Raw genomic sequence first — 18,844 nt, 5'->3', positions numbered from 1 at the left:
CTTACAATTGAAAATGTTAGGTACAACACAGGGTTTAATGATCACACTTTTTAAATCCTCTTTAATTTCATAGTAAATAAAATCACATCCTTTCGATGACTTTTACTCAAATGCAGACTCTGGAGCATTAAAGTCTGCTTTGATATGGCAAGTCATTGTGCCACATATTCTTACTTGGCATTAAAAATGTTTGATAATGCATTCATCACCCAGAGGAAAGTAAACGAAAGTCACCAGGCTTCTAATAAGGCGCCCCCTGGTGGCGAGGAGGCAGTAGGTGTTTACATTTTATTATTAAGGAATAAAGTTAATTGAATGAAATTATCATTAAAATGGATGCATTTCCATTCATGGAACTTTATTTGACAAACTCTGTAGGTTAGTTTAGTTTACATTATATAATATTACCTAAAGGCTTATTTTACTAAGCTTTTCATAGCCTACCCCACATTGTGAGGATAGTTTGATTGTTTCTGTATTTGAAAGAATTTCTAAAATAAGAGAAAAGAAATCTAGAGCTTGGCATTTGTTTCTCCTTTGTGCTGTACACACGTATAACTTGTGCAGTTTTCCTAGAGTGGTACGAACCTCCATGAGTGAAGCTGCAGTCAGAAGGTCCGGAGATCTCACAACCACACAGGCGTCCAGATTGTCGTACGTACGAGCTGCAGTAAACGAGAAATGTGGTTTAAAAACCTCCACGCCTCTACAAGAAATGACTCTGAGCTGTCTGCACACCCTCAAATCGCAGGTTGCCCAAATGCAAGATGGCCGCCAGCAGCTTGGAAATCTCCAAGTTCTCCGTGTCACTGAACATGAGGACCTTCATGGCTGAAAGTATGCTGGAGTAGTCGGCGAGGTCGTTGCGGCCGTCACACTCAGTGCAGTTACCCTGCAGACGAGGAAGACGGGCAGAAGTTAAGGCGTGTAGAGCTCTTGGTCAGACTGGGGTTATACTGTATTTTTCAGACTATAAAGCGCACTTGAAATCCTTTAATCTTCTCAGAAATTGATGATGCGCCTTATATATTATTCCCGTTGTGCTTCCTGACTGATTTTATGTGGTACAATGCGCTCAAAAATCTGTTAAAATGCGAACTATGACTTTGGTTAGCAACGAAGTCGTTCAGCTCAATGGATATTAGGAGCATTACGGTACACTGTGTCGCTACCTGATAGGACCCCTGAGCTGTCTACCAGGCTGCCTGACTGTAATGTCTAAACTAGAAGTGCATTCATGTAAGGCAGCCTGGAGTACGCACTAACAACAATAAACCTAGTAAGTTAATTCAATATAAAAGTTTATTTTGGCTTTATGTTAGAAACAGGGCAGTGTAGTCCAGCTACTCTGTCCTCCTGACAGAGACGGATATAGAGCTGTGGACGTGGAGGAGTGATATTACATACTTGGGAAGAATATTTAGTGCACCTTAGGGTCCGAAAAATATGGTAAGTGAAATGATGGCGTAATCTGAAGTTTAATTTGACTGAATCTGAAGGAAAAAGGGAGATAGGTGAAAGTCTTAGAACACCATTCAACTGTGAAGAAGCATCATGTGGCACTTTAAAAAATAAATGGCCTGATGAGGAAACAACATCTCAAGACATGTGACAGGAAGTTAGAGCTCCGACACAAATGGTTTCTTCCAAACGGACCCAAAACCCAAATCCAGATTAGGTCTGAAGGGGTTTAAGGACAATAAGGTCAAAGTTTTGGACTGGTCCCTGATCTCGGTCCTATAGAAAATGTGTGAGCTGAGCTTAAAAGGCTTTTGAGGCGGTAAAAAATCCTGACTCATTTCCGCCGGTTCTGTCAGGAGGAACGGGCCAAAGTTTTATAGTAAACTATAGTGAAAGAAGGAAAGGTTTATAAAAATAAAAAGAAATCCATCTCTCATTATTCGGCTATTTAGCAAATAGAAACCATCCAGCCAATGGCGTCTCTGGCACAATAAGTTAGGCGGGGCACAAAAACTCAAAATCTATTAGCAGCAACTAATTTTTCTGTGATGCATCCAACCTGATAAATTACCCTAAACCAACACACTAGAAATGCCATTTTATATAAAACAAATGTAATTTAATTTTTATACATAGAATTATAAAAAAAGGCTCACTAATATTGTTAATTTATTCACATCAATCCTTCAAGCTAGCAAGGATAACCAGCACTAGATTAATGTTTGCTTTCAGTTTCCATTTTCCCATGTTTTATTTCATTTAAATTTTCCTACATTTTATTCCAACTGTTTTTTTTACTTGCTTTTATTCTGTTTTTATTTTCTAATAATTTCATTGTGTGAAGCACTCAAAATAAATTTGCCTTGCCTTGCCTACACAGATGTGAATTTGTTTTTGCCTGCTCCACAAATATGAGCGTGCATTACTGTAATTACAAAAATTAGCCAGATTTTCTGTAAGAAAGAAGAAATCGTTGAGGTAAAACTTTAAAATGGTTTTGCACATTTGCTCTGGAGTCACAGGTTCCAGACCCCTGATCTACAATAAAATACCTCAAAATGGACTTAATTTTTTTATCATTAGATTCAATTCAATTCAATTCAATTTTATTTATATAGCGCCAAATCATGAAACATGTCATCTCAAGGCACTTTACAAAGTCAAGTTCAATCATATTATACAGATTGGGTCAGATTATACAGATTGGTCAAAAATGTCCTATATAAGGAAACCAGTTGATTGCATCAAAGTCCCGACAAGCAGCATTCACTCCTGGGGAACCGTAGAGCCACAGGAAGAGTCATCTGCATTGTACATGGCTTTGCTGCAATCCCTCATACTGAGCAAGCATGAAGCGACAGTGGGAAGAAAAACCACCCATTAACGGGAAAAAAAAACCTCCGGCAGAACCGGGCTCAGTATGAACGGTCATCTGCCTCGACCGACTGGGGTTACAGAAGACAGAACAGAGACACAACAAGAGAGACAAAAAAGCACAGAAGCACACATTGATCTAGTAATCTGTTCTACATTAGATGGTAGTAGCAGGTGAGCCGTCTTCTCTGGATGATGTCACAGTTAACAGAACGCCAGACCAGGTGTACCTACTATGAAGAGAAAAGAGAGAGAACAGAAAGTTAAAGCAGAAATGACAACACATAATGCATAATTGAAGAACAGTAGAACTCAATATAGTGAGAAAATTAGATCCTGATATACTCCAGTAACCTAAGCCTATAGCAGTAAAACTATAAAGGTAGCTGAGAGTAACATGAGTCACTAGTTATAATTTTTGTCAAAAAGAAAAGTTTTAAGCCTAGTCTTAAAAGTAGACAGGGTGTCTGCCTCACGGACCAAAACTGGGAGTTGGTTCCACAGGAGAGGAGCCTGATAGCTAAAGGATCTGCCTCCCATTCTACTTTTAGAGACTCTAGGAACCACCAGCAGACCTGCAGTCTGAGAGCGAAGTGCTCTGTTAGGAACATACGGGGTAATCAGAGCTCTGATATATGATGGAGCTTGATTATTAAGGGCTTTATACGTTAGAAGAAGAATTTTAAATTCTATTCTTGATTTAACAGGAAGCCAATGAAGGGAAGCTAAAATTGGAGAAATATGATCCCTCTTGTTGATTTTCATCAGAACTCTTGCTGCAGCATTTTGGATCAGCTGAAGGCTTTGAACTGCATTTTGTGGACTTCCTGATAGTAAAGAATTACAATAGTCCAGCCTTGAAGTAACAAATGCATGGACCAGTTTTTCAGCATCACTCCTGGACAGAATGTTTCTAATTTTGGCGATATTCCGGAGGTGAAAAAAGGAAACTCTGGAAACCTGTTTAATATGGGATTTAAATGACATGTCTTGGTCAAAAATAACACCAAGATTTTTTACTTTATTACCAGAGGCCAGGTTAATGCCACCCAGATTAAGTGATTGGTTAAGAAGTTTATTTTTTGAGGACTCTGGCCCAAAGATTAAAACTTCGGTCTTGTCAGAATTTAGATGCAGGAAATTTAAAGTCATCCAGCTTTTGATGTCATCAAGACATGACTGCAGTCGAAGTAATTGATTGGATTCATCAGGATTTATGGATAAATATAGCTGAGTATCATCAGCATAACAGTGGAAATTAATCCCATGCTGTCTGATAATTTTGCCAATCGGAAGCATATATATAGTAAAGAGAATTGGTCCAAGGACTGAACCCTGTGGTACTCCACAGGTGACCCTAGAGTTTGAGGAAGATTTATTATTAACATGAACAAATTGGAATCTGTCTGACAGATAAGATTTAAACCAGCCTAATGCTTTCCCCTTAATCCCTACAGTATGTTCAAGTCTTTGTAGGAGAATATTGTGATCAACTGTATCAAACGCAGCACTGAGATCTAACAGGACAAGTATAGACACAAGTCCATTATCTGAGGCCATGAGAATATCATTAGTGACCTTCACCAGAGCTGTTTCAGTGCTATGATGAGCTCTGAAGCCTGACTGAAACTCCTCAAGTAGGTCATTACTTTGTAAATGTTCACAAAGTTGATTAGCAACTACTTTCTCAAGAATTTTAGATAAGAAAAGAAGATTAGATATAGGTCTGTAATTTACTAACTCATCTTGATCAAGAGAAGGTTTCTTAAGTAAAGGTTTAATAACAGCTACTTTCAAAACCTGTGGTACATATCCATTTACTAAGGATAGATTAATCATGTCTAAAATAGTGCCACTGATCAAAGGGAATATCTCCTTAAACAACTTGGTTGGGATTGGGTCTAACATACAGGTAGAAGGTTTAGATAAAGCAAAAATTTTAGATAGCTCAGAAAGCTCTACTGCTTCTAAACAGTTCAAACACTGCGCAGGTTCTAAGGATTCCTCCAATGCTGCCTCACTTACTGAGGACGAGGTAATCATGTTTGGGAGGATGCCAATTATTTTATTTTTAATGGCATCAATTTTATTTATGAAGAATCCCATAAAATCATTACTACTAAGAGCTAAGGGAATGGATGGATCAACAGAGCTGTGGCTCTGGGTAAGTTTGGCAACTGTACTAAAGAGAAATCTAGGATTATTTTTATTCTCTTCAATTAATGATGAAAAATATGCTACTCTAACTCTGCGGAGGGTCTTGTTATACAACAATAGTCTGTCCCTCCAGATTAAGTAGGATTCCTCTTGGTGTGTAGAGCGCCATTTTCTCTCCAATTTCCTAACATTGTGCTTCAAGGAACGCAGCTCTGAATTAAACCAAGGAGCCAGCTTCCTGTGAATAATCACCTTCTTTTTCAAGGGAGCTACATTGTCTAATGCAGAACGCAATGAGGAAGTCACATTGTTAGCAAAGGTATCGATTTGTGAATGGGAAGAAACAGCAATGCTGCCATCTACAGGGCATTTCTGCAATACTGAGGATATTAAGAAGGGGACAGACTCTTTAAGTTTTGATACAGCATTATCCGATAAAAATCTACTATAATGGAACCCTCTTTTGGGGGTGGAGAATTCAGTTAGATTAAACTCAAATGTTATTAAAAAATGATCAGACAGGACAGGGTTGTGAGAGAATACTGTTAATTCTTCACAATCAATGCCATATGTCAGAACAAGGTCTAAAGTATGGAGCCGAGAGTGCGTCGGTTCATGCACATTTTGAGCAAAACCAATTGAATCTAGGATAGTTTTAAAGGCTACACTAAGGTTATCACATTCAGTGTCAACATGGATGTTAAAATCACCCACTATAATAACCTTATCAGTATTTAACACCAAATCAGATAAGAAATCTGACAACTCATCCAAAAACTGAGTGTAAGGGCCTGGTGGACGATACAAAACAACAAACAGAAGAGGTTTTATTGCTTTGCAGTTTGGATGAGGGAAACTGAGGGTTAAATGTTCAAAAGAACTGTAATTATTAGTTGGCCTGGGACTAATTAATAAATCAGACTGAAAGATAGTTGCCACTCCTCCTCCTCTTCCCACAGATCTGGGAATGTGGAAATTTGAATAACTGGAGGGGGTTGACTCATTTATACTAATGTAGTCCTCTTGTAGCCAGGTTTCTGTGAGACAAAACAAATCAATCTGATTATCAGAAATCAATTCATTAACTAACAAAGTCTTTGGAGGGAGAGACCTTATATTTAATAGACCACATTTTATTATTTTATTTTTAGGTTCAAGGTGAACCATATTGATTTTTATTAGGTTTTTATGATTTGTTCCTTTTAGATCAGTTTTTGATCTGTTAAGTTTTGGCCGTGGGAAAGACACCGTCTCAATAGGATAATGGGTGGGTAACAGTACAGAAGCTGCAGAGAGGTGTGTTAAACTACGGCTCTGCTTCCTGGTCTGGACCCTGGGTTGTCAGCATTTAGGAGAACTAATAAATCCGGCCAGATTCCTAGAAAGAAGAGCTGCACCATCCAAAGTAGGATGGATGCCGTCTCTCCGGATCAGACCAGGTTTTCCCCAGAAAGTTCTCCAGTTATCAATGTAGCCCACGTCGTTTTCTGGACACCACCTAGACAACCAGCGGTTTGAATGATGACATGCGGCTAAACATGTCATCACTGGTCAGATCAGGCAGGGGACCAGAGAAAATTACAGAGTCCGACATAGTTTTAGCAAACTCACAAACCGAAGCAACACCAACTTTGGTGACCTCTGATCGGCGTGACCGGGTGTCATTACCGCCAGCGTGAATAACAATTTTGCGGTATTTACGCTTATCCTTAGCCAGTAGTTTTAGGTAGGATTCTATGTCGCCTGTTCTGGCCCCTGGTAGGCATTTAACTATGGTCCCTGGTTTCTTTAGTGCCACATTTCTTATTATTTTAGATGTTTATGTTATATTCATAAGTTAAGTGGGGAACAAAAACTCGACACCTATTAGCAACAATTAATTTTACTGTGATGCATACAACCTGACTTAGATACATTTTAAATTAAACAGATAAATTAGAATAAACCAACACACTAGAAATGCCATTTTCTATAAGCTAAATATGATAAATTAAATCATATTTTTTGTTTATTGAACAGAAAAGATTCACATCATTCCTTCAATAAGCCAGGATAGACAACCAACACTAGATTCATATTTGCTTTTAGTTTTCATTTTCCTATTCTGTTTAAATTTTCCGACATTTTATTACAACTGTTTACTTGCTTTTATTCTGTTTTTATTTTCCAATTTTTTAATAATGTAAAGCACTTTGCATTGTCCTTATACTGAAATGTGCTATAGAAATAAATTTGCCTTGATGGTTAGTATTCCAGAATTTTGATTGGACGATCTGAGCTTGGGGCCGTTGGATTTTTGTCTGGGCTGGGCAACGATTAAAAATTTTAATCGCGATTAATCGCATAATATGCCCGATTAATCATGATTAATCGCATTGTATGCGCAAACTCCAAGAATTAATTCAAAAGTAGTGTAAAGAGCACTTTTATTTAAATGTTCTTCTGCTGCCATATGAACAAAAGTGTTGTAACATTTGTAGCACTTATCCTTTACTGGATATTTTCAACCCATCTATTGAATTTAGTGCACTAGTTGATCTTTTCTTCATAAGAGAACAGCGAGCACTGCAGCCAAAATATGGCCTTTTTTGACCTGCTGTATATTAGCCAGTCCCTAAGCTCGATGTATCATGAAACTGTTGACCTTTTGGGTTTTGTGGTTTTTATTTTATTATTACAATTAAATAATAATAATAATAATAATAATAATAACAATAATGTTATGTTCAGTGTTTTTTCGCTAATTCACCTCTTATATATTTCAATCCTTATGTAATTTTGTCTGTGTTGTGTGCACCTGCCTGTTGCTTTAATCCTGTACATTTCCCCGTCGTGGGATAAAAAAAGGATTAGCTAATGTTATCTTATCTTAAATAACACTTTTTAATATATGTACTGGGTTCTTTCAAGGTCTTAATTACATTTTCTGTCTGGGCTCCAGTAACATATGATAGATAATATCTACTTTGAAAGTTAACATGAACTGCTGCTGAAGATGAACACTGATCTACCTGGATGTTCCATGGAGGACTGAAACGCCTCAGTCAGTGACGTCTGTGGGTCTGTCGGGGCAAAGACAGAAGTTTTGTCTCCTCTCTCCGTTTCTGTGGCTCAACGTTTTCATGTTTTTTCACGTGCTTAGATATATTTGTTGTGTTTCCACTGAAATGAACCGACTTTTTAGAAAACATACAGCTTGATTTCATTTACGGTATTAAAATAAAGCCAAACGGTGCTACTTCCCCGTTCACTTTTTTTCGCTGCTGCGGTCTCTCTCAGCTGTTTGTGTGTTAAGTTTGTGTGAGAGCTGAGTGGGCGGGCCAGGCTGAGCCTGCATGCTGATTGGCTGGCGCCGCTGAGCCATGTACGAGAGGGGAGGGGGAGCAGCAGAGTGCTGCCGTGAGTGCTGACTGACACTGACTGAAAGCATGTGAGCAACATGTGTTAATGCGCGATAAAATAAATATCGCCGTTAATAGTCTAATGAATTAACGCGAAATTAACGCGTTAACTTGCCCAGCCCTAATATATATATATATATATATATATATATATATATATATATATATATATATATATATATATATATATATATATATATATAGACACAAATGTTTATAACAGAATTTTATTGCTAAGGGAATCTGTCCTTTTTACAACATTACTCTATAAAGAACGATCCTGTCCCTCTGATTATTGAGAACATAGAGCTCCACAGCAACATCTGGTGGGCCCCACTGCCCCCTAATGCAGAGACCCACAGCTTTTAGTTAATCTGAACTTAACTAAAAATAGAAAAGCTTGGTTTGATCTCAGACGGTGTAAAAAATGTTTTTGTGATGCTTTTTACAGTGCATGTAAGTGTTGAACTGTGTCCGCTGAGCACAGGACTATGGTTGGTCTCACCAAGGTGAGGTAGGAGTAGTCTCTGGCCAGGCCCAGACCCAGTTTGGCCTTCATCTCCGGACCCATGCCCTTCAACATGCAGTAAAAAATGTGGTAGTTCCTCTCATCAGGAGCCTGCAAGAAAAACAATTTAATGTTTGGTGATATCTGTATCAAGATACCCATACATTTGCATTATATTACCAAAAGTGTTTTCTAAATATTGGAAAGTAGTAGGAGTGTAAACCACCGACTCTGTCACGATATGATGTTATATCGATTTGGTTGGATGACGATACGATATTTGCAGATATAACACAGTCTGTTACAAAGTGATTTATATGATATTATCTGCCCAGCTAACACTATTATTGACCTTCATATCAACTCACACACAAAAAATAAACAAACTTATATGATTTGACCTTTTTTCCCCCCTAAGCTCTAACAGGTATCAGGCTTTTAAATGAATCACGGCATTCTTTTAATTTTAAAACATGAATAATAATAATAATATTGGATCACCTGTTCGTTATAGTCTTATACCTGAATTTCAAAAATAAATTGCTATTTATGGATTGTTAATCATTTAATCGATATGTTGATGTGGATCGATGTATTGAAATCATTTCCAGGTGTATAAAGTCAAACACCTGGCCTGCAGTCTGTTTCTACAAACATTAGTGTTGAGGTGTCAGCAGCTCAGAGAAGTCCAGCCTGGTTCTGTGATGGTGACGCCACCTGCGACACAAGCCCAGTCGGGACATTTCCTCATTCCTAATCTTCCCCGGTCAGCTCTCAGTGGTATTATGACAAAGCAGAAGATGATCGTTAACGGCTAAGGCTACGTTCACACTGCAGCTCTTTTTTGAGGTGGCCGTTCATACTACTATTACCGTATTTTTCGGACTATAAGTCGCACCGGACTATAAAACGCCTTTATTTAGAAATTATTTCACATAATCCAAGTTATTACAAGTTTTTACATTTAATCTGGACTGCAAAAGGGAACTAAAAGTAAGTAAAATTTTCTAGAAATTTGTCTATTTTTCATTGATTTGAGCAGGTAAATAAGATTATTTGCCAATGGGATTAGTAGTTCTACCCCTAAAATAAGATAATTAGATATTCTGCACTTGAAAAATGATGATGGAGATGAATTACTCCTACTTTAAGTGCAAAAATCTTATTCCATTGGTAAATTATCTTATTTACCTGCTCAAATCAAGAACAAATGCAGTGTGGTAAACCAACGTATTAAATCACACAGCTGCATCCACAATTGGCTGAATAACCTGAAACATACCTGGGAGGATGAATGGGGTAAATTAGCACAAAAAGCCACCAACTCCAACTGGGAAAGTTCTCCTCTGAGCATTTCGGTCTTATTACGCTGAAATTAGACCGTGAGCGTAACAATGCTACGTGCTAAGCTAACAGTACAACACGGATGTTTCAGAGCAACATAAAGCTCACGTTCATCAGAGAAGTTGTAAACCGCCCGGACAACAGAGCTGTAAGCTAGCGCTAGCTGTTGTTAGCTCTGCTGCGTGAATGCAGACTGAAGCAGTGGAACAACATATGTACATGTGTTCAGACTTTGTTGTTTATAAGTTAATGTTTAAATTAATTTTAAAGTGGTGCAGGAGCAGCATATAGCTCTCCCAGGCCTAGAGCGCCCTCTTGTGGCTATAGACTGTAATGTTTACTACTTAGTTCATCTTGGTCAGTATGAATTACCATTTAAAATTGATATTTATGTCGCACCTGAATATAAGACACAGGATGGGCCAAATTATGAAAAAAGTGCGACATATAGTCTGAAAAATACGGTAAATGCAACCACCATCATACTTCTGTCTGAACAGTTCAAAGACCACAAAGCGACCCGTAAGCGCAGATTAAAAGGACGAGACGTCACAGAGCAGCGCACTGTTTGTGGAAGTAATGGTGATTGTAATTATTTCCAGAAGCGTTCAATAAAGTTTTGTAAAAAAAACCCAAAAAAAACCAACTCAAAAATTTAAATAAACAGGATACCGGCCGGCTTTCTCCCTTTGTTAGTATTAGAAAGCTGTTAAGCAATGGGAGCTGACATTATTAAGACCACATCATAACGAGATGAAGTAAGGTAAGAAGAAAGCAGCACAGCTATTAATGATGGCATTTTAAGGAGCGCTAGCTGCTAATACTGTAGACATGTGTAGCGAGAGACAGGAAAGACGGATAAAATGTGACATGACTGTTCAGACTGTGGACACTTTGAAAAATATCCGATACATATCCGAATTAGCACCACATATGGAAGTGCCACAGATCGGACTTTTTGGAGTGCGAAAAGATTGAAATTGAGCTGTTCACACTGAAAAAGACGGATATGGGTCGCATATGGGCAAAAAGATCGGATGTGGGTTGCATTTCCCTGCAGTGTGAACGTAGCCTAAGACAGGAAGTGGTAGGCCAGGGAACAGCCGACCAGGACCGACGCGCCAATCCTGGATTCTGAGAAGCTGTTCCTGAGAGCGATCCCGGCAATTATTGCGTACTGTGATGTAAATCGTAACAGGACAATTGGATGGTCTGATTTCTCACCTGTCGACAGACGCGGGACTTCTCCAGCAGGTACTGCTCTATTTTGGCCCCTTCGATGGCCCCACGTTTGTTGAAGTGGATATCTATGTACTTCCCAAAGCGACTTGAGTTGTCGTTGCGGATCGTCTTGGCATTGCCAAAAGCTGAACGATTAAGGAAATCAGAAAGCGAAAAGTGTGAATTTAACTAACTCTTGCTCTATAAGCAGCATGTTTATAAGAGCAGTCAAACAAAGACTTTGTCCAAATCTAGACACTTTCTGGCAATCTCAGACTGTGGTGGAAAACAAAGACTGAGCAGATAAACGCTGACCTTCGAGGATGGGCGTGGCCTCCAGGACCTGTTGCTCTATCCAGGAATGCTGACCGCTGATGGCCGCCAGGAACTGCAGAATCAGCTTCGTGCTCTCGGTTTTCCCCGCTCCAGATTCCCCGCTGTGAGACACACAAAACTGAGAACTGCCCCACCATGTATACTTCTCTTAGGCACACATTTTATGTTTTTTGGACTTTTAAATTATTATGGCCTTTTTTGACCTGCTGTATATTAGCCAGTCCCTAAGCTCGATGTATCATGAAACTGTTGACCTTTTGGGTTTTGTGGTTTTAATTGTATTATTACAATTAAATAATAATAATAATAATAATAATAATAATAATAATAATAATAATAATAATAATAACAATAATGTTATGTTCAGTGTTTTTTCGCTAATTCACCTCTTATATATTTCAATATTTATTATTTAAATTATTCGTTTAACGTGTTATTTATCCAGGGTCAATTGACTGAAGCCTTTAGCTTTTAAGGATTATTGGAAAAAAATGGGTGTAAATGTAGGAATTTAATGTGGATTTTATCTATTCCACACAAAAAAATGTTTACATACAGCCTCAAATATATACATACACACCATATTGGGCTTTTTGTAGCCATTCAAAATAAGATATCCCGACAGCAGCTGACAGACAAAGCAGAACAGAAAACTTTTTCCCTCATGGCCGGGTGATGCTAATTTGCTTCATACTCGCTTTGCTGTGAATACAGCCATGGTTGTGTATGAGTACCGCAAATGTTCGTTGATACATATGCCCCTCGTGCTGAGGATACCATTAGAAATCAAGTATGTCAACTTCATATAGCACCTTTCACAAAGTAAAAACCACAAAGTGCTTCACTATAAACAACCAAAAAGTGATTTACTACCAAAAGGATTACTGATGTCTTCTGCAGCTGATATATAAGAATAAACAGTATGTGACCAAAAGTCTGAGGAGTTTAGGTGACACCTGAATTAAGATTAGGATTATTTTAGTACAATTATAACATTTTTGTATCTGCTACCACGCAACACTGAATCAAACGATTACTTTAGCTTATGAATAAATGATGTACAACATTAGTTTAACCAAACATTATATTTTGTTTATTATGAAATAAGGGATACAAACTCCTGAGAATACAGAGTTTAAGGATTCTTCAGTAATTAGCTCTAGTTGAAATGGTCAAAAACTAATTTTGAAGTTCAATGTCTAACATGAATTTGTTTCTGCAGAAGAGGCAGCAGCAGCATGGGACAGTCCAGCAAAGGATGAAAAAGCAATGATTGTTCAAAAACACACGTGCTAGATCACTTTTTAACTGTTCGTGTTCCCATCCCTGTTTTCTTATTACAAAGAAGATTATTGCATCCCCTGCGACTGTGCAGTAAGGTGACTTTCCACCAGTTACCTGCATTCGAAATGCTAAGCAGATGAATAAGTAATGCTTGTTCAAAACTTAGAATTTAATTGTCAAAGTGTAAGTCTTGTATGAGCAAAAAATTTTTTTAACAAAATAAAATAACATATTGAGATCAAAATTTTTGTTTTATTCCTTAAGTGCCTAGTGTCGCTAATAAACATCACACCTAAAATTATACTAACTATAGGTGCAATTTCAGAAATCAAACTGAAAATGAGTGAAAAAGGGAGCTAAAGTAAAAACAAACACCTTTATAGACCTGTACAAGGGCTGAAGACCCGCAAAAAGATCATTAAATAAACACTAGTGCTTAAAAAACCCATAAAGCAAAGAAATTAGGTGTGATAAAAGGCAACAAAAGCAGACCTGATGATGCAGCACTGATCCTTGTTGTTCCTCTGCATGTTGAAGTAGCAGTTGTCTGCGATGGCGAATATGTGCGGCGGCATCTCTCCGATCTTCCTGTTGGTGTAGAGGCGGATGTGGTCCGGAGTGTAGATGGGAAGCAGCTGATAAGGATTCACTGCGACCAGGATCGAACCTGTGTACGTCTGCGGTGGGGGGGTGCAGAAACAAAAATCTGACATCAATATCTGCCAACATGAATATTTAGACACTTATTATTATTAATTCTGTTGATGTCATCGTCAGTTTTTATCCTGCATTTAACATATTTTTGTTCCCTTCTGAGATCCTGATACCGGAGTCTAAACCTGGAAAATAAATTTGCCCAAACTATTTTGTAAATTTTAAATGAAATATGGAAACAAGGAGTTCTTCAAGGTTTTGTCCTCAGGACTCTTTGGTTTCCACTCCCGGCTCCATTTTTCTCTAATTCAGGGATTCCTGAATTAGAGAAACCTTCAACGTTGCAGAAACCTCACAAACTTCAGGACACCGTAAACTTATTTGTTGGGAATTTGTCGTGTGACGTGTGGCGTCTAACTAACGTAGATGACGTGTTCGTTGTAGCGGATGAAGAGGTTGCGGAGGATGCCGGCTTCGTTGAGGTCGCCCAGTCGGATCATATCTTCCACGCCGTGGATGGAGGTCGGGTGCATCGGCTTGATGTTGGTGGCATTCTGAGGAAAAATCCAGTGTTCCTGTTCAGGTAAAAAAGTAAAAAAAAATTAGGACTAAATCAGTGGAGAAATTACCTGTAAAGACCAACTTTTATTTTTATTAACTGAATTTTTGAATACATTTTTATTATTTGTTAAAATGTATTGCCCTATTGTCAATTTATTCCAGTTTGAAGCCAACATGGAGTGAGATTACACATGATTGGCTTTTATTTGGCAAGTTTTACATCAGGTTCAACCCTAAGCTATTGTTTTAATCTGTATGTTTTTAAACAAAACTGTTTTCATGAACTAGGAGTGTAAACACGCTCTGAATCAGCAGGTTTTTCCTCACCCGGCCTTCATCATCCAGGACCTGGATCTGTCCAGAGTCGCAAAGTTTCACCACAGCTCCGACGGGGACGTCAAACTCGCGACCTGTCTTAAGGTCCAGCCACACATAGTCCCCCTGCGTCAGAATAAAGGCAGCCATGCTTAGGTGTTAGGGTCAGGAGACAGAAATAAATAATTGCAACACAAAGAAATTACTATTACTAAAACAAAACAAAAACTTTAACCAGCAAAATGTTTCTTCTTCACGGTTTGAAATTAAATTACAAATCATGAGAACTCAAAACCCACCAACACCAAAGGATCTGCAGCAACAATTACTTCACTAATTTATTCATACATGACCTGTTAATACATTTATGAAAGTTAGATTTCTTCCAGTTTGGTTTGTTGTTAATGTAATATTAGTGTCTTGGTGTCATTTTTAGCCATATTTTCATCTTGAAAAAGGCTTCAGGCTTATGGAGAAACAGCAGCAGAATGAAAAGGTTTTAGTAAAACAAACGATGTACACTGTCCACATTGTTCCATCCACAGTTCAATGGCTTTTTCTACCGCTGTGCAGAATACAAACAAACATCTCTGAAAGGGGAATTTGAACTGGGCATGTGCAAAAATAACATGTCCAGCCCATAAACACATTTTGTACAACTTGGAGTCTCTAGAAGAGTAGAAAAGTTGATATGTCCGCAGATATCTTTATATTCTTTTCGGCTCATATTTTTCAAGCCGTTCAGTTTTATCTGCTTTCTATTATGTGTTTTGATCAATCGAATTCACAGCATTTCCTGCGGAGCTGCTAAACCAGATCAAGGACTTCCGGCTTAATAATTTTGTAAATGATGCCGAAACTACCAGTGGATAAGTAAAAAAGTTTGGTTGTTCATTACACCGTCCTCCTGACTACAAAAATGGCCGAATGGAGCAACCTGGAGGGGGGCGGGGAGTGAAGTGCATCATTTGCATTTATTTATTTATTTTTGTGTGTCCTGTCTGGCAGTTTAGCCTCAAGAATTGTTGTCTTAGTGCCAAAAAGAGCCCATCAGATTTTACTTTCACAAGTGGAGCCTTACTCATTGCAAAAACGGAACTCAAAATAACAAAAAATTTCTTGAAATCAGTGCATTTATCCTTGATTTGGGCAGGTAAATACACATGCTTTGCCAATGGAATAAGATTTTTGCACTTAAAATAGGAACAACTCATCTCCATCAACTTATTTCAAGTGCAGGATGTCTAATTATCTTATTTTAGGGGTCAAAATACTCATTCTATTGGCAGATAATCCAATTTACCTGCTCAAATCAAGGAGAAACACACTAATTTCAAGACATTTTCACTTATTTTTAGTTCTGTTTTTGTAGTGCTGCTTTCACCTTAGTGCTCTGCTTGATTTATATATGCAAGAAGCTTTTTTAGATTTTATTCTGGTACTATTTCATGTTCAATGGACACTGAAACGGGAAGGTAGAAGAGGAAAAACAGGAGAGAAACAGATGAGACAAAACGCTGAAAGGGAGAAAAGGTGAAAGAGAAAGAGGAGAGGAAAGGTAGAGAGCAATGTAACACACTGCAAAAACGGATCTAAAAATAAGTAAAATGTTCTTGAAATCAGTGTTTTGGTCCTAGATTTGAGCAGGTAAATAAGATTATCTGCCAATGGAATGAGTATTTTGACCCCTAAAATAAGATAATTAGATATAATGCACTTGAAATAAGATGATGGAGATGAATTGTTCCTATTTTAAGTGCAAAAATCATATTCTACTGGCAGATCATCGTATTTACCCGCTCAAATCAAGGAAAAATACACAAATTTTAATAACATTTTACTTATTTTTAGTTCCGTTTTTGCAGTGCATCCTCTGAGTCTGCTTCTACAGCTGCAAAGAGAGATATAAAAAGAACAGCAGAACCAGCTGATAAAGCATTACAGGTACAAACAACCAATACCTTCATACCATCACTGAAGAATATACAGTTTTACATTATTTAATACGACATGTAGAAAGTGACAGCTGAAGATAATAATGGGGTTTTCTGTATAGAAGTGAGTCTGTAGGTACCTGAATACACCTGTAGGTGTTTGTGAGAGTGAACTTGTGTCTGTGAGGTTTATCCATAAGAAAAATGCTCAGTAGTGGTTGTGAGGAGCCAAAGACCCCCAGAGCACCGAGGCAGACGCCAGGGGAACCAGAACCCCAGATACATGAAGGGACCCCCAGAGCAAAGGAGCCCAAGAAGGACAAACCCAGGAAATCTGCCTCCCCCATCCAAGGGGAGAGCAGAGAGGAGCCTCATTTGCATTTAAAGAGACAACATCCAAAACGAGTTGCTCTCATATGAACCCCATAACTGGGGTAAAACAGGGAAACGCGGGGGTAAATTAACAAGGATTTCAGACCAAAGCATTGCAGTTCCACTTTATATAAGACCACAGCTGACTGATTTCAGTGTGAAAAGGAAGGACTGAAAAGCGTGTGTGTCTGATTAGTTGCTTCATGTCTTCTGTGATGTCATCAGAGGCAGGAGAGTGGGAAAGCTTGTTTTGGGAGGATACACTGCAAACACAGACTAAACTAAACCAAAAATAAGTTAGATTTTTCTTGAAATTAGTGTATTTGTACTTTATTTGAGTAGGAAATTAAGATATTCTGCCAATGGAATAAGATTTTTCCAATTAAAATAGGAAGAAGTCATCTCTATCAACATATTAAGTGCATTATATCTAAATATCTTATTTTAGGGGTAAAATTACTCTTTCCATTGGCAGATAATCTTATTTACCTGCTCAGATCAAGGACAAATACACTCATTTCAAGAAAAATCTAACTTATTTTTAGTTCTATTTTTGCAGTGTAGATTGTATCGTCATTCAATAATGTTAATGAAAACATTAAGTAATAAGTGCTCTGCAATATCCACGAAGACGTCAGTGCTGACTTTAGACTTCTTTAAATAAAACATCCTTATTAAAGAACACTTTCAACATTATTAAACTACTTTTCTCCATCGTCTTAACGTTAACCGTACAATAATGAGGTAATAAACCCAGATAATCAACTATCTGCATCTAATATTGGAATGATAAGTTCTAATTTGTAAGCACATTTAAAAGCAGCCTGATGTGGATTTGTTGTCATGTAACCTGCTGCTGTTGTTGTTTCGTGCCCACATCTGTTGGGATCTGCGTGTTGAATAACCAGGAAGTATCAGAGTTGCCTACTTATTCTGCTGCCAGCTGACCGAACGGGAGGATTTAGTCGGGAAAAGGCTTAAAACTGGACAACTTCAGGCCAAATGGGCCATGATGTAACATTAGGAAGGCATGTAACACAGAGTAAAGTTTAATTTTAGAACAAACACGGCAGATTTAATCAATTTCTACTGAAATTCAGAAAGGAAACAGCCATCTGCTGCGTTCTACCGGTTATTAAGCCTAATTAGGTCAAACTATCTTTTAAAACTTGGGAATACTTGAAGAAAAAAAGTCTTATTATATTTGATTTGCATTTCGAGTAAGTACTGAAGTTATTGTAGGTAAAGCAGAGGGTGAAACGACAGCCTGAATGAAAACTTACGGCTCTTCAGCACATTTTTACACTGCAAAAAGGGAACTACAAGTAAGTACATTTTTCTTGAAATGTGTGTATTTTTCCTTGATTTGAGCAGCTAAATTAGACTATTTGCCAATGGAAGAAGATTTTTCAAGTGCAGGATGTCTAATTATTTTATTTTAGGGGTAAAAATACTCATCCCATTAGCAAAAAGTCTTATTTAGCTGCTCAAATCAAGAAAAAATACACTCATTGCAAGAAATTTTTACCTACTTTTAGTTCCCTTTTTGCAGTGTACTTTTTAGTCCAGTCTGTTTAATACTTAAAAAAAAAAAAGAATAATATCCCAGAACTGTCCAAAAACATCAATAAGGTGAAGGAGAGCGTTTAACAACAGAAACAGCACTAATCAGAAACTGCAAACATCGCCGTTCTTCATTTATCCACTTGTTTCAAATACAGTCAAGGTCTTAACTTCACCATAGACCATAGACCATAGACAGAACAAGCATGAAATAACATGAGGTTTGCAATTTACCGTCATTGTTTCACCATTATTCATGATATCATTAATATCTGGAGAATTCAAACATTGCCAGTGTCTCTTTTCTAGTATTTTTCTAGAGGAAAAACTCTCAGCATCTGTTTCTATCAAGTTGGGCC

At 37.8% G+C, this 18,844-nt stretch overlaps 1 protein-coding gene across 4 annotated transcripts in view; it reads right to left on the bottom strand.

Moving 5' to 3' along the window:
• LOC105920352 (unconventional myosin-VIIa) overlaps positions 1-18,844 on the bottom strand; it is an 83,919-nt gene that overhangs the window by 50,635 nt on the left and 14,440 nt on the right. For 2 of the 4 annotated variants that reach the window (XM_036142750.1, XM_036142751.1), the window contains 8 exons: positions 14,629-14,742; positions 14,163-14,315; positions 13,579-13,763; positions 11,782-11,903; positions 11,470-11,612; positions 8,899-9,012; positions 739-892; positions 589-665 (listed from right to left, as the gene is read on the bottom strand). In XM_036142750.1, the coding sequence (XP_035998643.1) occupies positions 589-665; positions 739-892; positions 8,899-9,012; positions 11,470-11,612; positions 11,782-11,903; positions 13,579-13,763; positions 14,163-14,315; positions 14,629-14,742 (1,062 nt within the window). Of the gene's footprint in view, positions 1-588; positions 666-738; positions 893-8,898; positions 9,013-11,469; positions 11,613-11,781; positions 11,904-13,578; positions 13,764-14,162; positions 14,316-14,628; positions 14,767-18,844 lie in introns of those variants that run through there. The other 2 variants (XM_036142749.1, XM_036142752.1) reach the window with 1 other exon arrangement.

Source organism: Fundulus heteroclitus, chromosome 11 (genome assembly GCF_011125445.2).
Source record: "Fundulus heteroclitus isolate FHET01 chromosome 11, MU-UCD_Fhet_4.1, whole genome shotgun sequence".
NCBI classification, from domain to species: Eukaryota; Metazoa; Chordata; class Actinopteri; order Cyprinodontiformes; family Fundulidae; genus Fundulus; species Fundulus heteroclitus.
This window is presented reverse-complemented; position numbering and strand designations above follow the sequence as displayed.